This window comes from Epinephelus lanceolatus, chromosome 10, assembly GCF_041903045.1.
Source record: "Epinephelus lanceolatus isolate andai-2023 chromosome 10, ASM4190304v1, whole genome shotgun sequence".
NCBI classification, from domain to species: domain Eukaryota; kingdom Metazoa; phylum Chordata; class Actinopteri; order Perciformes; family Serranidae; genus Epinephelus; species Epinephelus lanceolatus.
In genome coordinates, this window is record NC_135743.1 from 21,618,496 (window position 1) to 21,643,704 (window position 25,209).

The 25,209-nt window shown below is 40.7% G+C and overlaps 3 protein-coding genes across 4 annotated transcripts in view; 1 reads left to right on the top strand and 2 right to left on the bottom strand.

The window, feature by feature from the left end:
* Positions 1-9,637, bottom strand: part of LOC117266103 (uncharacterized) — a 60,325-nt gene extending 50,688 nt beyond the window's left edge. The window contains exons 1-4 of the mRNA XM_078171750.1: positions 8,999-9,637; positions 8,098-8,175; positions 7,611-7,958; positions 7,174-7,488 (exon numbers count right to left, since the gene is read on the bottom strand). Coding sequence (XP_078027876.1) covers positions 7,174-7,488; positions 7,611-7,958; positions 8,098-8,143 — 709 coding nt within the window. The 5' untranslated portion in view covers positions 8,144-8,175; positions 8,999-9,637. The remainder of the gene's footprint in view (positions 1-7,173; positions 7,489-7,610; positions 7,959-8,097; positions 8,176-8,998) is intronic.
* A 138-nt stretch (positions 9,638-9,775) lies between these two features.
* LOC117265704 (NACHT, LRR and PYD domains-containing protein 3-like) lies at positions 9,776-17,139 on the bottom strand. The gene is made up of 8 exons (XM_033640346.2): positions 16,985-17,139; positions 16,506-16,847; positions 15,373-15,450; positions 15,218-15,268; positions 13,296-15,102; positions 12,880-12,966; positions 12,355-12,522; positions 9,776-11,885 (listed from the first exon to the last, which is right to left on the bottom strand). The coding sequence occupies exons 2-8, from the start codon at positions 16,831-16,833 to the stop codon at positions 11,552-11,554; spliced, it is 2,853 nt and encodes a 950-aa protein (XP_033496237.1). The 5' UTR covers positions 16,834-16,847; positions 16,985-17,139; the 3' UTR covers positions 9,776-11,551.
* A 713-nt stretch (positions 17,140-17,852) lies between these two features.
* On the top strand, positions 17,853-25,053 carry LOC117265682 (sialic acid-binding Ig-like lectin 5). 2 transcript variants are annotated; one of them, XM_078171749.1, is made up of 8 exons: positions 17,853-18,066; positions 18,873-19,274; positions 19,969-20,280; positions 20,361-20,624; positions 20,831-21,103; positions 21,542-21,644; positions 21,737-21,902; positions 23,975-25,053. In XM_078171749.1, exons 1-8 carry the CDS (start codon positions 18,024-18,026, stop codon positions 24,128-24,130), a joined length of 1,719 nt encoding a protein of 572 aa, XP_078027875.1. In that variant the 5' UTR covers positions 17,853-18,023; the 3' UTR covers positions 24,131-25,053. The 2 variants fall into 2 exon arrangements, with proteins under 2 accessions (XP_078027875.1, XP_033496209.1); XM_033640318.2 differs by having other exon boundaries at positions 17,873-18,066; positions 18,870-19,274.
* Positions 25,054-25,209: the final 156 nt, after the last annotated feature.

Here is a 25,209-nt window from a genome sequence, read left to right on the forward strand (position 1 = left end):
CACAAACAGGACCTATACATGCACAAAGTGATGAGATGTCAGAGTGAGGGAGCTGCCCTTTGGTCAGGCACGCCGAGCGGTTGGGGGGTTCAGTGCCTTGCTCAAGGGCACCTCGGCAGTGCCCAGGAGGTGAACTGGCACATCTCCAGCCACCAGTCCACGCTCCAAATTTTGGTCAGGACAATAAATGCAGGACACAATAACTTCTACAATAAAAACACATTTAAGATTGGTCTTTTCAAATAAGTAAGTGCACACTCTCTCCTTCCATACAACCTAGTGAAGACCTCCCAGTCAAATGTTGCTGTTATTTTATTGTTGGTCTTAATGCCAATTTAATAAAGACTTTTAATAAGCATTGTTTTTATGTTAAATACATGACAGCAGCGTAACATATTCATTCAATTTACTTTATTTTGGAACTTGTGCAAGAATGAGAAGAGCGTTTTAGAACCATGTAATAACAATGGACCAGCTCAAAAGTTCTGAAAATGTAAACACAGCCTGTCAGGACACCCAGCCTGTCAGGACACCCAAGTAAAAACAAAATGCATAAATAATACATAACCATAAATCATAGTTGCCAACAAAAATCAGGTCCAGGGGGCTCCATTTGTCAGTGACTGTGCTAGTGTTCACTCAGATCGAGGCTTAACGAGTTTTTTTTTTTTTTTTTTTTTTTTTTAAAGAAAGCTTTACTTCTTCCAATGAATGTCTTTAATATGGACCCATCCAAAGGATATGTGTTTAGTCACGATCCAGGCTGTAATCCACCTGGCATTTTGGCTGAAGAGCTGCCTGATATTGGACACAAGGCCACTATTGCGTCCAGCCACTCTGTATAACCTACTAATACTTATGCAGCAGTCTTCATCCGTCATAATATTTAAACTTTCCACCAACTGCTTACCTGCAACAATCAGACAGTGGAAATGAGCATGTCATTCTCAAAGGCCCAAAATACCTAACACGGGTTCCACCTAGTGGCTCAACTTAATACATCTTACATAATTAAATGTGAGAATGCAGTTACGATTAAATAATTCTTGGTTTCAGTAATTTAGTTTACTATGTGCTGAAACCCATGCCGTTTGCATTATTTGCACCTTTAAGATGTTAAAATGATGATAATGCAGCAGTTTTCTCATAGTATGAGCCATTATTACATTATGAACTGTTATTACATTATGAGCGATGCCACTAAGGCTCAAAATGTAATAGGTTATTGCATTATTACATTATGCGCAAAGCCGTTATTACGTTATGTGCTCATGATTTTATTACATTATGAGCCGATTATTACATTATGAACTTTTATTACATTGAAGTTATTACATTATGAGCCGTTATTACATTATGAGTTGCAACACATACATTTTATTATAATTTCAGTCTGGCCGACATCACCAATCCTTGCCTGACTCCCCTGTGTTCAATCTCAAGTAAAGTAGAAGACAGTGGGGTCATTTTGGGACATTTTTGCATCAGTTTATATCAATAACCCTCCATTAATCACAGACTACTCAAACAGTTATAAAAAATAAATCGACCCTTGAACAGATACAGACAACCTATCAAGTTTTTTAACGCCCAAATCAACCACAAAAGGCACAATTTTGCAAAATGTACATGTGCATTTTCTCCAAATTGTGCCTCCCCAGAGCAGCTGGGACAGTGGAGCATCAGTTGGGACACCTTGTTGTGTGCAAAACTATCATTTTAATTGTAAATGAAAATCTAGTATAAATTTGAGCACCTTATATTTACAATGTCACTTGTTCAGACATGTCTTTGAGACAAAGAAAACATTTGTAAAATTCAGCTGGTGCTGTTGCTGGATTTATTCATTTCTTAAAGGCAAAACTCAAATCTAAGTGGATCAGTGGTAGCAACATGAAAGTTACAGTAAAAAAAAAAACCTGTCTGGATGGTTTTAGTTTCCATTCTTAAAATGTATACAAGAATTTAAACTTTATTTTTGCATCTTCTACAATTTGGTTTTGGCAGTAGCAGATTGTTTCTGTAAGCGGGGGTTGCGTATGCCGCACAGAAAAAAAGCTGCATAACTTATGGTGATTTTTCTCCAATCAGATCCGTGGACGACTGAGCCAACTCTCACTATGTCTGCAGCTACTTCACATCCAGTCTCCTTCCTGTACCTCTCCTGCCACTGACTGCAGGGCATATGCATTCTTCACTGGGTCTATGTGGTCCCACTCAGCATGAATCCTCTCTGTCCAGTCCAGGTAGGCCTGAAGCCCTTCCACAAAGTTTGCAGTAATCCAGAGACCTGAGCCCCCCTGTGAGATCATTTCCTAGTGTGCTGACAAAGGAAGAAATGATCAGTAACTTACACTAGATGGCAGCCTGTTCATATGTTGCAACACTGAGCAGGAGATCGTTAATCTTCCTCTTCGGTCAGTAACTTCAGAGAGGTGTCTTTGCTGAGGCAACTGTGTTTCCTTTCCCTCTCTGTGGAGGCAGTAACCTCTCAAAGGAGTGTCAGGTGAGATTACTTGGCGAGTGATTTTCATTTTCGTTTAAAGGTCCAGTCTGTAGAGTTTAGGATGATATATTGGCAAAAATGGAAAACTACATAGACACAAAACTGGGAATGGCTTTATATAAAGCTGCAGTTAGCAGTCATTCTGCGATGAAAAAGGAAAAACACAAATCTTTTTTTAATGTGAAAGCACTTTATTTAATGTTTTGAGCAGTTTAAATCACAGTGTTTTTTGAGAGCAAGAGACCTCTGGATAATTTGGCTCCAGGTAAAACCTCCTGAACATATAGATCTTTAGTTATCAGAGAAAAAGTTGGTCCATCCCTTATGAGCCGAACAGCATCAGAGAAACACTGATTTGTAACATGAAACTTCTTTATTCAATGTGTTTACTGGTTTAAATCACCAGGTCCATTTGTATTGTATTGGAGACCTCTGTGCACAACTTGATTCACAGTAAAAACCTCCTGAACATCTGGATCACAAATAAGGTGAGCACACATTAAGTTATCAGAGAAAAACGGGGACACTGAAGACACATTAGCAGGTGCTGGGTGAGCAGCCCATCTGCGATATGCCGACCATTGCTGGAGAAACACTGATTTGTCACATGAAACTGTTTTACTCAGGGTTTTAATCGATTTAAATCACCTGGACTGATTGTTTTGGAGAGGAAGAGACCTATCCGGATAATTTGGCTCCTTGTAAAAACCTCCTGAACAATTAAAACTAAAAATAAATAACCAGGAGAAGACACTGTTCCTTTAACTGAAAACTCTTTAAACTGGCTACATCTGTATTGAGAAGATAATACTAATGCATGATAAACTTCTACTGAATAAATAATAGCCAATAATATCAAATACAATGTAGCAATGCCGCAGTAAAAACAGCTGTAGTAATGGCACATGCATTACATCACATTTGTGTCTCTAAAATGAACCTGGGCATATTCACTATACACATCCTCCTTTACATCTTTTCTAGTGTTGTCATATAGACTCCCCATCTCCACTGCATTGCTCACATAATTTGTGCGCATGCCTCCCTCCATGCACCTCTCCTCTTCCAGACAGGAGCTACCAGATGGGCCCCTGCCTCCAGAGCATTCTCCCTTCTTCTCCTTGCTCTTCCAGATCACACTAGAGTAAACCACATCACCGTTTGCCTCATTCGTCTTGTCTGAGCTTTTACTGGCAACCTGTTGATGTGCTAGATGAGTGTTTGGCATATCTGACTTTTTCATCATATCGGTGTTGACATAAATATCCTCTTCTGATGTGCAGGACACCTGAAATTAAAAAAAAAACCCACAAGTGGTACAGATGTTCTGTTAGATTATTGTTTCCCAAATTAGGAAATGGTCCATACCTTATTTCCATTTTCAGTTGTCAGGCCTTGACTCATCACAGCTGGGCTGGTGTCACCTGTGCTCTGACTCTTTTTAGGAGTATGGCAGCCAGTCCCCCGAGCTCTACAAAATAATAAAATCCTTGGTGTATTGCAAGGTAAATGTCCAGTGGAAACAAATTCAGCCAATAAATGATGATGTACAGTACAGTCACGATGTATCGTCATTGCATTGGCCACTGAAAGCTGTCTTTGTTAGCTTATAACATGCTTATGCACAGAGGTCTGTTACCAGAGCTCTTCCAAGAGCACAGAGCTGTAATATTAGTTGTTTAAAACTTTATTTCTATTGTCTTGTGTGTAGTCAGTTATTAAATCCATTGTCTTCCTCAGTTTTAAGGATTGACTGCCCCTCTTTTAATGACGTCTCAATGAACTAACTCCCAATATTGACATAACAGAAGTGGATGGAAAAGAACGAACATTTACATTTTCTTTTGCTGATTTTCTGAAAATTTGGCTAAAATTTGCACTACATTTAGATGGAAACCCAACCATAGTTCGTTAGTAGATTTGTTGTCCATTGTGATCTTGCATACTTTAAATCTAAGTTGTTTTTCATGGAATATATTTATTATTTTGTGTATTCACAAAAAATTGATGGCACTAAACAGTGATTTTAGACAAGAGTCATTCTGTTCACAGAGCATTTAAAGCTAGAAGACACCACATAGACTCAGTCTTTATATCAGTAATTAGGCCTGTCAGGCGATTAAAAAATGTATCTAATTAATTACATGCTTTGTGATTAATTAATCTAAACTGATTGCATGCATCAACTTCTGCTGTCAAAGTATTTACAAAAATTTCAATTAAAATGAATTTTGGCAGAAGTGTCACAAAGCTGCTGGATTTTGGACACAATTGTCCCTCTGTCTTCTGCCACCAAATCTGGTCTGCAGTCCATTGCAAACCATTTTGCAAGGGAGATAGTTAGTCGGTCACAGGTAGACTCACTCAGTTTGCATCTGAACGCCTGGTCCAGTGTGGCTTGACAAGGCTGGCTGCTAGCGCTGACATCAGAGGCTGTGTAAGCTCGGGCCTCAGGCTTCGCTGCTAAATGCTTTGTGTTGATGTGATATTTCAGGCTTGCGGTACTCCAGTAGTACAAATATTCCAACAGTGCTCCGAGCAACAGTTCCATCTGGGTGTTTTTTTTTTTTTTGCCAGCCCTATTAGTAGTACATACATGTTGTCCCAAGCTGTTACCTACCTGATAGCAAACAGAAGAGCACAGAATAGTGCTGCTGATAAAACACCAACTGTGATGATGAAGGCTAGAAACGTAACTCCACCTGAACATTCTGTATGAGAGAGAACAGAAGAGTATGGTGGTCAGTCAGAAGCATAAATATATTGGGTTTTTTATTTCAATGACGTATATGCTTGGACATACATGAAGAATGAGTTGTATTTATAGGCATATTAAACACAAGTCTTAAATTATAATGTATTACATCACATATTGGTACAGTATATAAAAGTATTACAGAAGATGAATAAAATGTTATGTGATTCATTTATATTTGTTATCAGTAGTTTAAACATGGGCCTTTGATTTTTCTATTTAATTCATCATTATGTAGTCTTAGGAGTAGTAGTGCAGGTTGAAACAACAAGACTGTGATTGTCTTATAAATGTTAATGTTATTAGTAATCAATATGTTTGGTTTGGGTTTGTAAGTTTGACAAACCCAACAAAGCATGAGGGATGAAGCTAGAAGCTGAAACCAAGCTTGTAACTAACCGACACATCCCTTGCATGCATTTCCATCACAGTATGCAAAACTGTTGGGAGCCTAGTCTGGAAACTGAAAAACAAAAACACTAAACAGATATACTGTGCAGAAATAGAAGTGTGGTGATGTCTTCCAGATCAAGTCCATCAGTATTTCAAGAGATGGTGACAGTTTACAACTAATCAATAAAACTTGTTTTCGTCACAAAGACAGACCTTGACATTCTCTGCAACCTTGTTCAGTCTGGAGGCAGTAGGCACAAAAGTGGTGAGAAGCAGATCCCAGAGAGTTAGAGGTGCGGCAGAGCAAAGTGGAAAGATCCCTCTCCTGTGGTTGGTTCACAGTGATGATGCTCCTCAGGCCCGTGTCATTTGGAGGCTCATAGGTGATGGTCAAATTGTCTGAGTTATTGACAGGTGACCCGTCCAAATACCATATTAAAGTGGGAGAAGGGTTTCCCACAGTCTCACAGGAACAGTTAAGTTGGGCTCCAGCTTTGGTGCAGTTAGAAGAGGGCAGGATCTCTGGAGCAACTGTGAAGAGTGGACACCAAAGAGAAGAGTTGAGTTGTGTTAGGGAAGGTAAGTTTGCAGTAATAAAGGTAAAAAGGTCAAGGTTTTTGTGTCTACATTTGTTTACATTCAGTGTGTAAAGTTTGTGCTTGCAAATGCATTTTGTTGAATGGTTCTTGTTTGTTTTCTATCCTAACAAAAGTGCCCTCAAGGGGGGAGTTCGAGCATGGCCTCTCTGTAATAGGTGCTGGTCCCCTTGGTGAAAATATTTGGAAGCCAATATTATTGTCTTTAAGAGGCTGTGGTGGGCTTATTCTTTAAGCCAGAGCGAAGGTAGTGGTATTTTGTGAAACTAGACATTATAAGGCATCCACTGTTACCATCCATTAATGCCAGCCATGTTGGCAAAGGGAAGGGGCTAAAGTTGGGCTTAATTTTTGCTAGGGAACATCAGGCAACCAAGGGTTCCCTTAAACTCTCACCTCAAGATATTTGCATGAAAATGGGGTTCTGTACCCACAAGTGTCCCCTAAAGTTGAAAAGACTTGTTCTTGGTAAATGTTTTGTTCCTACGATCAATATAATCCATCAAATTGAAGCTGTTTTTTTCTCTTTGTAAGAAAAAGCCAGCAAGCCTACTTGAAGAATAATCAGTTGCCTAACATGTACAGATACACGATACATTAAAACAGGAGTGCTGTGAAACTAAAAATGTGAACTGTGCTGGTTTTGCTCTATGCACTTCTGATCATTTGTTTTATTGACTGTAAAATAAGAAACCAGTATCACTGTGATTCCTCAACTCTCATATTGGTTCAGTTTTCAGCTAGCCTGTAGCTACAGTATGCTACAACAACATGAGACGAATTCCTAAAATTCAGTTATGGCTTTTTGGTTTTGGTGTGCCACTCCAAGATTTTCACTTGCCCCCCTGGCTAACCCGATGAAAAATTCACTTATGTCTAAATTTGACGATGCTACAAAATGTTAATGTAACAGATGAACTCACATGAAATATTAGCTGTCAAACTTGTGCTAACAGCTGACTCAGCGCTGCCATCTTGTTTGTTGTAGGTGGCAGTACAGGAGATTGTCTTTCCATGATGGAGGTGAAGAGAAGCAGTGAAGCTGACAACAGAGGTCTGGACTTTAGTTTTGTCCTGATTCTCCTGCAGTGTCTCCTGACTGTCACCCAGGCCGGGGGTCCATGTCAGATTTGGAGGATGAGACAGACAGGGAGCTGGAGCAGAGCACGTCAAACTCACTGAGGTTTCCTCCTTCACCTCCAGTGTGGACGGAGTCAGAGTCGGTCTGAGTGGATCAGCTGGTGGGAAGGTACATTTTGACCAGTAACTGAATTTGCCAAAATAATAAATGCAAAATAAGATCAAAGCAGTTCTACAAGGGAAGGGAATGAAGTGTAAGTAAATGGATTTTAAAACATACCTCTGACTGAAAAAGAGATTTTTTCAGAAAAATCATATCCTAAGCCTGTGCAGTCCAGTCTGAAGGAATATTTTTTGTTGTTGTCAACAGGTTGTATGTTGTTCAGGGTTGTGGTGCAGTCTTTTTTGGACAAGTCTCCTGTCAGTTTTCCGTCGTTTATAGTTGTTTGTGGCTTGCTGCTATCAAACACAGTAACTCCATCTTTTTTCCATCGTGCTTTACATGTGTTGTCTAGGTTTGATACAAACTGGTCTGTCACGTCAAAGGAGCAGGGGATGGTCACACAGGATCCACTAACAACCTCTATAGTCTGTGGCATTATGGCCTCAAACACTCCACACAGGGCACCTGAAACACAAGATACAAATCTTGAGGGAGGATAGTTTACAATAGTGAAGTAATTTTACTGCTGTTATATTACTTTTTGCACCTTTTGTTATTTTTGTACAGGAGTCATTGATCCATATATAGATAAACTCTAACTCACCTCGCAGCAAACAGGCAATGACAACGATATTCAGAATTCCCACCATCTTTGTTTGTCAGGAGATGCAGAAACTCAAGTCTAAAACAGTCAGGAGATTACAGATGAAACAGTTCATGTGTTTGATTCATTTCATCTCTAAAGCAAAATGATCTTTTGAGCATGATTTATCTGAAGGCCAGTGCCAAATGTGACATTTAGGTTCTCAGATCGACATTACTTTATGTTGAACCTGCACATTTTTTAATCATTATCCTGGTGGAAAAGTGAGCCCCTTAAAAGTTTTAACTAAATCCTACCCAATTTTAATTTAATGGGTTGTATATGATGTGTCAGCAGCTCTAGGATTCAGTGCAGTTATTTATCACACTAAGGACAAAAAGTAATAGATTACGACATTGAAAATAGTTTCTTGCTAAACCAAATTTGAACAATTAAATTAATAACAAAACAATTCTAGCGGATTCAACAGTAGAGTACTGTAGAGATAAAAAATGTGGTTCTTTCTAAAATGGGGAAGAAACATTCGCTGATTAGCTCCAGATAGCTGTTTGTTACACATTTCATAAAAGTGACAACACCCTGTCTGTATCTAACAGAATGCAGAACATGAAAATGATAAAAAATGAAAAACAGGAAATGAATTTCTTTAACAAACACCAACAAAGATTTGATGAACTTGTTTGCGGTTTTATTTTTAATGATTTTGATGATTTAAAAGAATTCTCCCTCTCAATCACCATCTGTGGATCTGTTTTCAATTTCCTGTCAAAATTTTCAAATATATAGTGATCGATGTAAAGCCCAGTGAGACAAGCATTAACTCTTATCAAATAAATCTTGCTGTTTTATTCTTAATATTTGACTTATCCATGTGTTTCTTATCGAAGTTAAATTTACTTACATTTTCATCAGGTCTGTTTTGCAGATAGATGTTGAGCTGAAGTCAAGCTCTTAAGAAACGATGTTATATTTTCAGAGAGCTTAGCAAATGAGGAACTTGCACAAGTGGAAGTGCAAGAGTGATCTCTGCCGCACATTTCCCACTAAAGAGCCAGACAGGTTTTACATAATGTGACAATGTCAACGTTTGTCTCCCAGCAGTAGTGTTCTCTATGATGTGAAAACCAACATGGTGGCCAATAGAAGTCGATATTCAGAAGAGTCTGTAGTTGAGTGCTGTTGAATGTCTGGAAATAACATCCTATACTGTTCACCTCTGGTGGTCTCTCAAAGTACCATGTTAGGTGTGTTTAAGTCACTCTGTCATTTACTTCCTCATTGTTTTGGATCAAACAAACCCCACCACTGTATGTATAAAAAAAATAATAACATTAATAACTGCTAAATCAATTTCCTTCAAATATTAAGTCCAGTCACCAGAATAAAAGGGGGATTGTGGATGGTTTTACACCTTGGGTAAATGGCTGCCAAGCATTAGACAGCAGCAGACCACTCCTCAAGACCATGAATTATATTTGATTTTTTTTAATGACAGGTTGGAACATTTCCAGTTGTGTTTGTAGCCGTAGTGTTTGCATCAGTCAAAACATGATGTTTTCCAAACCAAATGGTTTTTGTGCCTAAACCTAACCACACATTAATCACAGCACTGTTACAACATAAAATGAAATGTTAAGTTTCAACATATCCACTACATATGAAACATACAATGCCAACATTTATTCTAGCAGTTTTATTCAGGTTTGAAATGTAATATGGGCTTTGTAGAACAAATATGTACGTAATACATTTGTTTGACAAAATTAACAATATGTAATTCTATGTGGTTTGTTATAGTTTTGGTTAAAATAAATCACAGAGAGCTCTACCTCTCATGAACAAACTGTCATCACAGATATCTGAAAACACTTATTTGGGATCTGGGAGGTGTAGTGCTGCATGTGAAGTACTTTGAACAGCAATCACAAATATAGATTATATATATATAGGCAATTCTGAGCAACAAGCAGAAGAATTGGAAGACATTTAGGAATTTAGCAACACAATCTGCCTTTTGCATCAGCTGAGGCGTGAACTCACAACCTCTGAGACTAAGAATCAATTTCTATCTCACTGAGCTAATTAGTCAGTGACAATTCATGTGTAGCTTCGCAAACTGACTAAGCCAGACGTGCAGGTTTAGCAGCTGTCCATACAAGGAAAAGCAGATTTCAAACCACTGTAAAAAATCTGAAAATACACATATTGCATCTAGACAGCATGGAGATGTTGTTAATTTGTTTGTAACAATGATTGATTTGCTCCATAAATGAAAAACTGATGTTTAAAATTGCCATTTTTACATTGACTCCAATTGTTCACATTAGAGCAAAATTCAAAATGCTGTCAAAAATTGAGTTTTTGAGATAAAATTCTGAAATTTGCCACACATCATCTACCATGACTCTAGAGTTTTGTCTTTTTTTTCATGAACATTGAAGATTTATTTAGCAAGAATTTGCATGTATATGTTTACAGTACCGTTTACAGTCAAACATCTTGATGCACTGTCGGCTCAATTTTTGAGACATCAAAAATCTGAGAAGCATAGTTTTTGTAGGACAGTCTGAAGATGCTCTGTAGCAAGTTTGGTGTCAATTGAGCAAAAAATTGTGCGAGGAGATAGGTTTAAGAAGTTTTACAGTTTTTGAAAACAAAACAGAGTGATGAACTTCATAATTTTTAATAGGTTTAAATGTACAAAAGTTTCTTCAGTATTGGGGCTACAGTTTGATGAAAGTTGTGAAGTTGTAGCACATATGGTTGATTTGTTATTAATCTTCAGTTTTGAACTTTAGACACTTGCTGTAGCGCCACCATCAGGACTACTGGCTTGAGTTTACAGCTGAGGATATCTGGCATGAGACTGGACCTTTGCGCAAAGTTTGGTGAGTTTTCACCCATGGGAAGTAGGATTTCCTCGGAAGAAGACAGAAGAAGAAGAAGAAGAATACCTAACCACGTTTTACAGCTGAACACAAAATGATGCGTCATTTTCTGTATGCTTCATTATCTTCAGTCTTGGGTGTTCCACAGCTCCAACCCTGTTTTGGACCCAGGTTATTGCCACACAGACTTTATGTAATTAGAAACACAGAATGAAAAAAAAGAGGAATTGTGCCATAGTAAAGTATAGATTGTGTATAACAATTCAAGTCAAGGGCTAGTCAGAAACTGGAGTCTCTGGGAGCAGAAACAGAACGTAGATTACATTTGAAACATGTCATAGGTTTAAAATCATGTGTGTTAGCAGTTATAATCAGATTTGAAGTCATAAAGAATCAAGCTGATTAAACAATTCTGACTGTGTTTTTGGTGTCGATAAAGAGGGCTCGGGTCAGCATAAGTACAACATAAGGATTAAAATGAATTTTCTTTACAGACTGAAGTCAGAATGTAAATTGACTCATGGTGGGTGCTACAAATACAGCCACCAACCATTGCACATAAATTGCTACATAACCTGTCTTCCTCCAGCGAAATTTTTAGAAGACTTCAGAAGCTCCAGAATATTTGTCCGGAGCTCCTTGGCTTTCTCTGCATTCTCTCCTTTCTCCACCTGTTCTCCTGCCACTTGGAGCCCCTTCAGCACCGACTGCAGGGCATCTGCATTCTTCACCGAGTCCATCTGGTCTCTGTCTGCTCGGATCTCCTCCACCCAGTCCAGGTAGGCCTGAAGTAATCCAAGGTCTTCCACAAAGTTTGCAATAATCCGAAGTCCCGGTCGACATTGCTGCAGCTTCTTCAGCCTCCTTCTTCCCACCTCTCCGATGTCATTCCCAACAATGCTGATTAAGGAAGAAATAAACAGGTAAGAGTTTTCTTTGTGCTGTGGTGTCCAAAAGCACTACTGTTAGGGGCCCAGGGTCAAGAAGTATATATGGTCAGGGTCAAGAAGGTATTTATGGCCCAGGTCAAGGACTGGTGAAGTCCAACTAGGGTGTCTTTCTGTCGTCTGTTTTACTTTGTCTCACATTTCACAAACACAACTAATCTATATAAGCAGGGTTTTTGGGGCTGTTTTTCAGAGCAGTTCATATTGGCTTCAAACACTCTCCAGGCAATCTAGATGCTTGATTTGATGCTGTACTTCTTGTGATAAACCTTTCCTGTATACAAGCCAGTCTCCTTCATCACCTTCACATCATCGCTATTTAATAAACAACAGTGCCAAGGCCTTAGCTCACACAAGGTAGCAGTGTTTCCATACATTGTAACATTGAGATCACAAAGCACAAGTCAATGTGTGTGTCTTACGTCAGTGTCTTCAGAGAGGTGTTTTTGCTGAGGCAGTTGACAATGTTTTCTGTTCCTCTCTCTGTGATGCCAGTGATGTCCAGATAGAGTTCCTCCACAGTGGTGTTGTGCTCCAGAGCGTTCCACAGCTCCAAAACCCCCTCTGGACCCAGGTTATTGCCACACATACTGTACACACGAGAAGAAGATAAGCATTAAAACACACTGAATTTTCAGTTCCCTTAAAGAAAGGCCTTAGAATGTACTAAAAGGTCTTGAATTTTCTGTAGACGGTTGGTATAAAAAGAAGGTATAACTTTTTAAATGCGGGCTGTTGGGAGATGATACATCCAGGTCACATTAATGAGTTAATTATATTACCAGGCATTATTGTTACATACAGCTGGGAGGTACTGGCAAGTGTGATAGAAATGTAAATAAATTCACACCCGAAAATAAATGCTACTTGTAGGCCTTAGTGTCCCAGCTGTTTTTCAGTAATTCTTCTTGTTATGAAATTGCATTTTATATGGTATTAAAACTTACAAGAGCTTCTTCACTTGGCACTCATTCGATTTCAGAACTGCAGATTCTAAAATAGCTGCTTGCCTATCCAGGCAGTTGTATCTCAAACTGAAAAAAAGAAAAACATTAGGTCAGTATTATTTTTGGCAATTCATTGACCCTTTTTCAAAAGCGCTGTTATGCTCAGGCTCTTGGAGTAGGGCGGAATCAATCCCAGCATGTATTAGACAAAAGGCTCGGAGTACTAGGAGTACACCCAGGTTACCAGTCTATCACTGAGCTAACATTAAGAAAGACAAACATGCAGATACATAGAGAAGATGCACACTCTGCACAGAAAGGCAGCCAGTCAGGAAATTCAAACCCAGACTTGTTTTCATTGCCCAGTGCTCAAATGGCAGTTCTATTTAACTGATTTATATAAATTCGATACTCACTAGAGAGATTCACAGCGGTGTAGGATCGGCCCCAGTCTGTTTAGTCCTCTGTTTCCAATGTTGGAATAGCCCAAGTTGAGCTCCTGCAGCTTGTGTGGAGAGAACTGCAGCACATAGTGCATGGCTGCACAGTCCACAACACTCAGCTTCATTTTAAACAGGTTGAGTTTCTTGATTTCTGGTGCGGCCATGCTGGTGGCTTCCTTCATGTGGAACTCCATCAGGCAGTGGAGAAGATTGAGGGCAGCCTGGTTCTGGAGCTCCCTACCCTTAAACTGGTCTTGAAACCACAGACCCAGCCTGGCAGGGATGCTGTCCAGTTGCTCCATGGGGGAAAGAACAAGGCCATCCAACTGACCTGCGAGCCGAGCTCGGAGCATTCCCATAAAGAAGCGTGTGAACATCTGGAGGCTCTCTAGCTTGTCCATGTTGAGGTCTGTGTTTTGCAGGGGTGCAGCTCGGGAGGATGGTGGATGTACCCCAAAGCACCAGAAGTCCAGAGCTTGGATTATGTCCTCCTGGCTGAAGAGATTGATTGCACAGTAGAGGGCAGCCAGATGTTCTTGAACAGTCAGGTGGAAGAAAGAAAACATCTCTACTGTTTCCTCTTTGAGAGGCTGGAGGATGTGGCAGAGAAAGGTGCTCTGAAGATCAGCAGGTGTAACACCATACTTCTCCAGATCTGTTCTGTTGAACATGATCTTTTTCTGTAGAAGGTTTTCATAAGCCAGTTTTCCCAGGTTTGTCAGTTGTCGCTTTGCTAGTGAGAGAACCTCAGATCTTGGGGTGCTTCTGTCTGCACTCCCCTTCAGCGCATGGTGCTTGATTGCTGTAAACAGGTAGCAGAAGTAAACCTCGCTGACTGTTCGGGGTGGGTTTAGCTCCAGAGACTTTGAGTCAGCAACATCTTGATTTCCTGAGAAGAACTCAGCCATAGCAGTGCAGATGATGTAGCAATAAAGAGGGATGAAGGACAGCACAAAAAGGTTGTCATTGTGCAAGATGTAATCGTAGACTTTTTCAGCAACTTCTTTGTCTTTGTAGAACTTGGTGGTGTATTCCTTCACCTGGTCCTCCTCAAAGCCCAGCACCACGCAACATCTCTGGAAGAAACGCTTGGGAGCTTCAGTGGATGGTCTGGTCGTGAGGATGACTGATGCTTCTGGGAGTAGGCTTCCCTTGATCAAAGCCACCATTAGCTCTGACACTGGCACCTCCGAGTGAATGTCAATGTTTTTGTCAGGACTGTTCCAGTCCAAGGGGAATTTGAACTCATCAAATCCATCTAAGATGAAGAGCAAAGAGCTTGGTGAGGCAAAAAGATCAGGTAGAGCTGCCTTCAGGTACCGGAAACGTTCTCCGAGTAGCTCCAGTAGGCTCAGTGGTGCTTCAATCAGATTGAGCTCTCTGAAGCGCAGGTCAAAAATGCAGGTGAATTCACGCATGTTCTTTCCAATCGCCCACTCAAAGACTAGTCTCTGCACTGCTACGCTCTTTCCGATACCAGCAATACCCTTCACTTTAACCCTTTTTGGGGGCCGCCCCGACGTTCCTTGGGGTTCCAAGAGATGGCACGGCCGAATGCGCTGGCAAGCCTGATGGACATAGATGCGAGCTCGTCTGCTTGCCAGGTCAAAGTACTCATGTTGGCTGCTTTCAACTGAGTCATCATCCTCTGTCACAAAAAGGTCAGTGTAGCGGATCTCGATGTGAGAAGCTGAGTTCGAGGTCACTCCCTCACCCTCTGAGTAACACTTCAACTGCTCTGTGCGCTTCAGAAGAGTTGTTTTGTGGGCAGAAATGGGAACTACAGTGAAAGACAAGAAGATCAAATACATTGTCAACAAACTTAAATTATTCTGCAGTTTTCTAGAAAATAAACATTTTGACGAACCTTCAGTTCACCAATCATATTGACATACCTCGGATGTTGGCCAGCTTTACACTCCTGCTAGGTTTCAGTTCTTCTTTAGCTGCATAATGAAGATCATTTTACTTCATATTCAAAACGTGAACAATTTAAGTGATATGTAAGTAATATCCAAAATCAATTTTTTAAAAGATAAATAATGCATACCTTGAACCTCAGTAGCCAGGGTAAATCCCTTACTCTTTCCTTTGAACAGTTTAGCAATGGAGCCTTTAGGCTTCTTCTCTGTGTATAATACAGAATTCATATGGTTAATAACACATTTGATACATATGATATTACATGATTGCCGAGGTCCAGACCTTTGAATTCGCCCAATACACTGAGTTCCAGTTGGCTGATTTGTCTGGCATCATAACATGAAATAGCGGGTTTTCAGTAAAAATAACAAATGATCGAAATGACTACAGCAGGGGGACTAACGATACGCCAGTAAGTGCTATGGCTAGGACTAACTCCGTTGTCAAGCTGTTGTTGAGCTCAGAACCAATGAGGAGCAATAACAATGGCCAGTGCCATAGACAAGATAGTGACTGCTATCAAGGCTGTTCTAAAGCGACATGTCCCCTCAATATCGCCCGTCATTGTACATTGTATATAACTTGACTCCACTTCAACTTAAAAACTTCAGCAAAACAAAATGTGCTGGTATGATTATGCATCAGTGTGGATTTAAAATTAGGTCAGATTCAGGCGGATACGTTGGTCTCTAGTGATCGGTAAGGGACAGTTGGATCCACTTCCCTCACAGAAATCAGAGTGGACACAATGCAAAGATGGAAACGGAGTGTTATGAATGATCAGTTTCTTTGTTGCTCACTTCAGAGCACATTGAGCTGCATATATGCTCCATATTTTAAACCAATCAAAGTTCCAATGTGAGAGGCATGGCTGTTCCAAAATTGCATTTTTGGTATTAATTACAGCACCACCATGTGTTGGAGTGGAGTTATATTTCTTGGGAAGCATTTGCACATTTGAACGCCAATTACTTGGCAAGACATCACAGTTTATTGTAGCCTCTTAGTAATCTTATCACACCTGTTGTTTAGACAGTAAAACTCTAGTCCCGGTCTGCCTGTCCCCCTTTGCCCCCCTTTTCCTCTCTCTTTATTCAACATTTAACACAAACACAATGCACAAAACACAGAACATAAACACACAATATGGAGGAGCTGTTTACAATAAAATGTACATACTTGTTGTAGATAATTTTCTAAACTTAAATAAATAAATAAATAATTAATACAGTCTTCACCATCATATTTAAGCAACCCTACCTTCAACTTTTACAGGTGCAGACACTGGCTTAATGATGGTATCTTTCCTGCAGTGTCTCTCCACCCACGCCTGCAGATCTTCGCAGTAATAATCCTGCACCTCTCTCAGCACCTGCAGGAACTTTTGGCTGCTCTCCTCAGTGGCACACACCATCTCAAGAGCTTGGGCCATGGCATTGGAAGGTGACCTCTCCAGCAGAGACAGGTAGTGGGCAGGGGAAAGCACCTCAGCATCATGCAGCCAACGCAGCAACGGTGCTGGGTGGTCTAGAGTCCAGTTCAGCAGCAAGTCTCTCTGAGACCGGAGCAGTTGCTGAGCTGAGCTCATGGCTTCATAAAATACTGTCACAGGGAATAAAATAAGCACATTACAAGATGTCATGCTAATAACTTACATATAGAGAACTACAGTATAGAGAAGTGCAGTACAGTAAGGAAGTTGAACAAATACTTCCATGCTCAATGATTGAAATGCTTACCTTAAAGAAATAATTTATTGTTACGTTCTCTGTCACTTTCCCTCTCGTCTATTTCGCCATTGCAGTTGTTATGAGTGTTTGCGGGAGAGCAGTTTGTTTTCTGTCTTAAGGTGCGGGCAGACAGAGTGCAATGACTTAGGCAGCAATTTAAACAACCATTCAAAGGGTCCAGAGTTCAAAGTGTTCAAGTCTTTGTCCCTGCCTCTGATTCATCGTTGTTGTTTGATCTTGCAGAAACATGCCAATCCCCTAAAGTGACCTGGGAGTAACACACAGTGTGGAAAAATATCAAACTGTTCAACTCTTCAAATCCAATATAATGCTGAAAAATGAACATTTTTGCATATTAAAACATATTTTTGTGTAATAAACAGATTGACCAGCAGTCTGAACAGTTAAAATACAAAAGTTGTTGCTTGACACGTTTCACATTTTGCCTCCAACTTTGTTTATAACTTCGCTGACCTACTTATATTGACTGATATTTATTGTTAACATGACAATCATAAATCCCCATCTGGCAAAACAGTTAATCATTAATCAGTTTTATTTGACTTTCTATTGATCTTTATTGCTATCACTTTTATCACACTTTGAGATATGGTTAGAACAGTCGATGTAGACAGAGGGAATCAGAAATTAACACATGTAGCTGTTGGAGCCTTTGAGGAAATGGCCAACAGCATGAGAGTGACTCACCCATTGTCATGTGTTGTCTCACACAGACTTGCTGAGGTCTCTCTTTCCAAACAATTCCTGCTTCCAGCAACTAAATCTGTATTTAAATCTTTTGACATGATTAAATAAGTGTGAAGTCTTAACTCTACCATTGCTGATTGTAAAATTAGTTCAGTGGTTTGTAATGAATGAATGAATGAATGTAGTAAGCATAAATGATATTGAAGATATTGAAAGAGTAAGAGGGGCCATCAAAGTGAAGTCATAGTATCAGGAGCACAATGAAACACTCCAACTTCCCCCTCTTTGCTCCTTTGTTCATCCTTCCCTCTGTCTGTGCTGGCACAGCAGGGTTGCAGTCATGCATGTGGACACTGTCTTTCTTGTGTGTCCTCTGATTTTTGGTGAGTAATTTAATCATATATTATTTTCTCTAAGAAATGCATGAGCTTTAAATTAATGTATGAATTTAATTCATACCGTGTTGTTGACCTCATTAAATTATCTCTGTCATTAACATAATTATTACTCCAAGTGATGGAGAAACCGTTAATTTTTCTGTCTGTGAATATGTCCTGCAGAATATACCGTAGCGCATGATTACATTATATTCACAGATGAGGATCGTTTCTGTCATTTAATAGTTAAATGCTAATTTCTCTTCTCTTCTTCTGAAGTTGATGATAATATGAAAATGTATATGCAAATAATTCCTGAAATAATCAAGATAATATGGATTTTTAAGTAGTTACTTCGCAATTTCCCACCGAGTATAATACTTGAGCGCAATACATTTTCCAGAGCCACAAGTGCTGTTGCTCTCTTCCTTTTTCTAAATATACATCTGTTGCGAAATTGTTCTAGGTCATAACATGCATTTGTAGACAGTGCAGCTAAATACAGCAGCTCTAACCTCGTGTTAGTTCAAGTTTATTCTTTATGATGACCTTTCGAGAAGATCTCATGGGAATTAAATCAGTTAGGATTGTGAGTGTTGTAGTTTGGATTAGAAACGTTTTAATTGGCCATGTACTATGGGAACTGTCTTTAGCTTCTCAGTGGTCAAGTTTAAAGTAAAACTCAAGCACACAAGACATGAACATCACAACACAGCTGACTGGCTGCTGTCCCCCGGGATTTAATCTTGAACCTGGCATAGTTACATCAGACCCTGTGTGTTGTTAAATTATTCTGCTCTCTATCACAGCAGCCACACTGTGGAGGAGAGTCCAGGCTGTCTCTCCTGTGCCCTCAGTCCCTGACCGTGTCCAAGCACTGGTGGGCTCCTGTGTGGTGATCCCCTGCTCCTTCACTCCTCTAGCTCCTCACCCTCCCAGGGGGAGGAAGGAGAGGGTGGATGTCCGGCTGAGGTTCAGAGGTGGTGGTCACTTGTTCCCTCTTCGCAGCACCGCTTTTAACAGCGAGGACAGAGATCAAGTGAGCCGGGATTTCCAAGGCCGGACGTCGCTCTTTGGGCGAGTCGCAGATGGAGACTGCTCGGTGAAGATCGAAAGGATCAGCCAGGATGACTCACGGGTGTTTGAGATCGCTCTGAAGAGAGGTGACAGCTTACTGTGGGGGAAGCCAAGGAGCTTCAATCTGGATATTGTGGGTGAGTGGGGGAGTCACTGTACTGGCTCTTTCTTCTCTTATAAAAGTACTTGACTGGTGGATATTTAACAACCAAAAAATGTCTGTGTATCCAGAGCAAAGAAAATATATTATAGTGTAGGAACAGAAATCCAGTATATTCATGCAAACACACAGTACAGAACTCTGACAATTGAGTTACATAGTGAGCTCACAATGCACAGTATGTTAATTTTGTGTAGACCTGCCAGGACTGTGAGAGGTGAGCTTACTGGACAGACTGCCCAACAATGCAGTTTTTGAGCCAGGCAAAAAGCTATTTATCTGTCAAATGATTGATTTTTAACATTTTTCAGGTGAGAAAGTAACTATAGACTCCCAGTATGTGTCACTTTATCCAATTAATGCCTGTTTAGAAATTCACTGTAACGTTTTCAGAGGTGTGAGAGCTGCTGGCTGGATCAGATCGGCTGTCACAACTGTCTTGCTTGAGTATTCAGTCAGTTGGTAATGGCATACTAATCTTTCTTTTAGTAGGCCGTAAATACATGTGGCTGATGGGTTAAATAGTTCCTATACCTACATGAAAATGAATGTCTGGGGACAGAAATACCACAATAATGGCCTTGCTGTTTTTTAGAATTATTTTTTTGTCTCTAAGAAAGTACACATCAGTATTAAAACACTGTAATGATGGAGCATTTCCTCACTGACAGACACCCCTGAGGCTCCCGTCATCAGCGGCATGTTGTCTGCCACAGAGGGACAGCTGGTCACCCTGAACTGCTCCGTCAGCTATCACTGCCCCTCCAGACCTCCGGCCCTACAGTGGAGCTGGGAGAGAGGAGCCCAGCTGAACAGCACGGAGCCTGGGGAGGTACAGACACTTCACCCAGAGCCCCACAGGCCGATGTTACTGGCCTCTCTGTCCTTCACTGTGTCACATCAGGTGAAACCCCGGCTCAAATGTGAAGTCAGCTACCCAGGGGCCAAAGCGTTGGCCATTTCAAAGGATCTGCATGTGACATGTAAGCATAGTTTTAACTATTATCTTTGTGTCTCCTGACTCATTAACACGCTAACCTTGCTTTTTTTCTATGCTTTATAGTCTCACCAAAAGATGTAAAGGTTCAGGTCCAGTCCTTGATAGTGCAGGAGGGGGGCAGCGCCTTGTTGGTCTGCTCGTGTAAAGCTGACCCACCGGTGTCTGAGTATCGCTGGTCCTACAGCCAGCACGGCCGTACAGTGCACCTCGACCAGCGCACACACACAGTCCGGGTGCACAACGTGACACGAGACATGAGGGTCCGCTGCTCAGCAAAGAACCTGATCGGTCGAGGAGAGTCCCGGCCCACGCCGCTAAACATACAATGTAATCCTACTTCCTGTAGGCCTACCTCTGATGACCATGCACACATATATTAGGATTATTTCACAAGAAGCTTAACCTATATATGTTTGGTTTACAAGGCTGTCAAAGAGTAACTGTAACAACAGGTAGTTTGTTACACCTCTAACTGGACGGTTGTGGTCATAGTTGTTCTGATGACGTTTAAATGTGCCCCTTCTCTCCTACAGATAAACCAGCCATCCTCCGGCTCTCCTCCACCTGTGTTGTGGACGATTCAGAGTTGCTGTGTCGCTGTTCGGTCGACTCCAACCCCAAACCAGCAGTCACCTGGAGCGTGAATGATACCGTTCCACCTGGCAATTACAACGTTTCCGTAACATCTGAGCGCAACACGCTAACAGCCACACTGAAGGGCCACATGGACAAACCTCAGACTGTGATCTGCTTTGCTTTCAATGCGCTAGGAAATGACTCGCTGATGTTGCTGCAGGGAGGAGAAGGTTTGTTCAAAGCAATGTTCTCCCACACTTACAGGGACAACAGCTCTGCCTCTTGTTTATTCGCTCTGATGTAGGGGTGGTGGTGCTCAAACATCTGTGCAACGTGCCTGCAGCTCGGAAGCATAAGTAGATGGGAAGAAAGTGAATACCTCAAAGAAAACCATATGTTGTTGTACCATTATTGAGCCTTCCTGTTGCTGCAGTCCATTTTATATGTCTTTATACTGCAGTGCTCAGTCTGTTGCAATTTAAAAGCTTACTTATGGTGGAATATCTAAGTGAAGTCGTTACATCAAGCTTGAACGAGCAATATGTCTGAAAGGCCTAGAGTTAAAATATAATCCATGTTGTTCCACCCATGGTGACCAGAGAAAACTCTAATTAATATATTATTGTTTCACATCATATTCTGATCCATCTCTTTCTGTCCATAAACAGAGACAGCACCTTTGTTGTGGATGTTGATACCCGCTGCGTCCATCTGCCTGCTCATATTCCTTCTGTCTCTTTGTTTCTACTGCTGCCGAAAGAGAGCCGGAAAGTATGTGAGGCAAATCTGCCCTTTAAATGTTTACTTAACTTTGTCACACTTGCACAATTTGAGGTTTCACGTACCTGTTCTGCCTCTCACAGAAATGTCCTGAGTCGACGCCCAGCCATGTACCCTGGAGGACTGGGAATTTACCAGGACCGAATGCCCCTCTATATAAACTGCACAGAAGTGACTCATATCTACACCAACGGCAGCTACCAACTTGTATACCAGAACTGCACACCTCTTTTTGTCCACACTAAGCAGGTATTTGATTAATGTTATCTTTAAAGCAGTTGTTAAAGTGTGTTCCTCTGCCTCCTTGTAGTCCCTCTAATGGCATTTAGTAGAATCTACTGCACATGACTGAAAACAACCAATCAGAGTCGAGGTGTCTTTCATGCAGCTGTCAGTCATGTCAGTCACTGCTCGTTAACTGCGGTTAAACTGTCAAACTAGGCAGCGCTGTTCATTTCTGAATCAAGATTCTGTTGTCAAAGGCTTTCAAAAACATATTTTAGTGTACTGTTTAGCTGTAAAATGAGAATGTTTGTGACTCAGTTGAGCCAAAACCAAGCACCGCCCACCAGCCAAACTTCCTCATTTTACAGCTAAACAGTACACTAACATACATTTTTGAAAACACCTGAGGTGAGAAATAGGCAGTGCAGTAACAGAATCTTGATTCATCATTGATAAGCACTGCCTAGTATGATAGTTTGACTGCAGTTCAAGAGCAGTGATGGATATGATTGACAGTTGCATTGAAGACGCCTTGGCTCTGATTGGTTGTTTTCATCCAACTGTGGTATTTTCTAGAGAATGCCATTAGAAGCACTATGAGGAGGCAGAGGAACATGATTTTTTTTCACAGATTAACTATCTTACGTACTACTGTCAGGATACTGTGATAGTTTCAGCAAACATGACAAAGGTTTTATCTATAGAGGGTTAACAACCACAGATTTGCGTGAAGGTTATGTTCTTCGTAATCTTACTAGATAATGGCGAATTCCACGTTTTTCTCCTCACTGACTTGGTCAATCCATGTGAAATTTGGCACAGTGGTAGAGGGTCATGGGAGGATGCGAATGAAGCAATATTACATCAGTTGGCCAAAGGGAGGCGCTATAGCAACAGATTGAAATTGCAAACTTTGAATGGGCATATCTCATGCTCCGTATGTCGTAGAGACATGAAACTTTGCACAGAGATGCCTCTCCTCACGAGGAACAAATTTACCTCAAGAACCCATAACTTCCGGTTATACAGATTTTCCGCCATTTTGAATTTTTTGAAAAACACTTAAAATCGATCTCTTCCTAGGAAGTTTGACCGATCTGCATGAAACTCAGTGAACAATATCTAAAGTTCCCTCTTGGCAAAAGTTGGAAAACTTACTAAAACTGAGCTTCTATAAGGCAATGAATATTGCAGAGGACGTGGCTCATCACATAAAGGTGTATAACATCTCAAGGGTTTCACCGATCACCACACAACTTTATAGACATATGACCACACATGATCTGAAGGGACCTCTCCATTATTGACCCCATCAAACAAAATGGGGGCGCTAGAGAGCTAATTTCTTATCTAGGCCTAGCCACCATATCGATATTTACTAAACTTGGTAGATATGTAGAACAGGACGCCTCAAGGTGACTGGGAAAATGTAACTCTAATTGGCAACTGGGTGGCGCTATAACAACAGAAAAAGGCTTAAACATGGCTAAAGTGCGACCGATCGCTGTGGCTCCCCCTGTGGCCGAATGCTGTTTGGTTTTTTTTTCTAATTTTTGGTATGACTAAGTCATGGTATGGTATGCTGTACATAATCACGGAAACTGTCAGTGTGTCATTCTGTCAGTCAGTCATTCTGTCTGTCCCATGTTTTTCTACTCACTGATGTGGTCAGTCTATGTGAAACTGCACATAGGCATTGAGGATTGGCATAGGTAGAAGGTGACAAAGCTACCAGTGGGTATGGACTAGTCTCTATAAACAGACATCTGCATATGAATGCAAAATCTGTAGGCAATGGAAGAGACAGAACACATCAGCTGAAATGCAATCTCAAAAGCCATCAACTATGGTCTGACGATGATTTAGCATATATTAGCTTTTTAAGCTTTTAGCTTTTTATCTCTTTAGAGATTAGCCGCAATGACCAGCATATGGATGAGGAAGTCTTGGCCCAGATATCTACTGGCTACACCAGATCTCCTAAAGTATTGGCTGTCACCCTCAGAGGCTTACAGTTGTCAGGCTGATAGCCGATGGGTTCTGATATTCTGTTATCAGCAACAGCGGGCATTGCATACATCTGTTCCTTTTTTCAGATGCGTCCGATGGCCCGAAGAGGAGGAGAGAGAAGAAGAGGAGGAGAAGTTGGAGGAACAGACAGACGAGTGGGTCTGGGGGTGAGAGGCACAAGAGAGGTGCAGGGCACTGCTGCGGCTGATGCAGAGACAGCCATCTACTTGGAGATCCTCTGAGCTCACTGTGAGAGTGACATGATTCACCTGCTACATTAAACTCACATTAGACTTCAGATTCAATCTCACACTGGCGGTAATACATAGCTTATGTAACATTCAGTTATTTGTATATATTGTTAATCCATATTGAACTCTTTGAGTGTTTGCCTGTGACGTGCCTGTGTGCTGTTCTTTGTTTTTTATGAAATATGAAACGGATTGATAAGAGTTTTTTATTATTATCATTTCATCCTGTGTCTATTCTACACACACACGAGCACACATAAGCACTCAGATTTGATTTGGTCTTACCACCAACTGCTCCAATTGCATTTGTAACGGCAGCTGCAGCATGGTTAACACAAAGTGATCCTCAGGTGGTGATTTAAATTTCAATTAAATGTATCTGTTACATGGAATCATACAAGGTACAACCCCAGTGAAATGTAACCCCATCAGCTCCTTCAACTTGTGCATGGCAGTGTAGTATGCAGCTCAACCTATAATGCAGTTTGTAATATTTATTACACAAGTGAGGAAGTGTGTCAATGTGCTCATGAGAGAACAGAAGTGTTGTTGCAGGAAGAGCTCGGGTGCAGTTGATAACACTAATACTTTCTTTGTTCTACTAAGCATCCCAGTTAGTTTTGCCAGTGAAGCCATTCTGTGGCCAACTTTTCATTAGTTTTTCACACCATTCACACAAAAGCATGAGCACTGTGTTTATAGAACTACCATTTACTGTAACTGCAAAGTACAAAAAACATTGCAACATTTACAACAAAGACAACAAAAGAAGAAATACAGGAGAATTCACCCACAAAGTCCTGTCCAACCATTCATCCATCCATCAAAAAACACACTATTATCAATACATAATTCATGCCACGCTCAAATGGAACTCGTCAGCTCATGTTAATGACATTAAAAGTTGTGAACATGAATGTGTGAACTCTGAGCTCTCAGAAACTTTCCACTTGCAAGGTTGTGATTACGCAACATCCACTTTACATATAGAATCTAACTTTTTAGCAGATGTCTTTTGGTGTTTAGAGCGTTAAATAACATTTGACTGGAAAGTAGACTTTTGGCTGAAG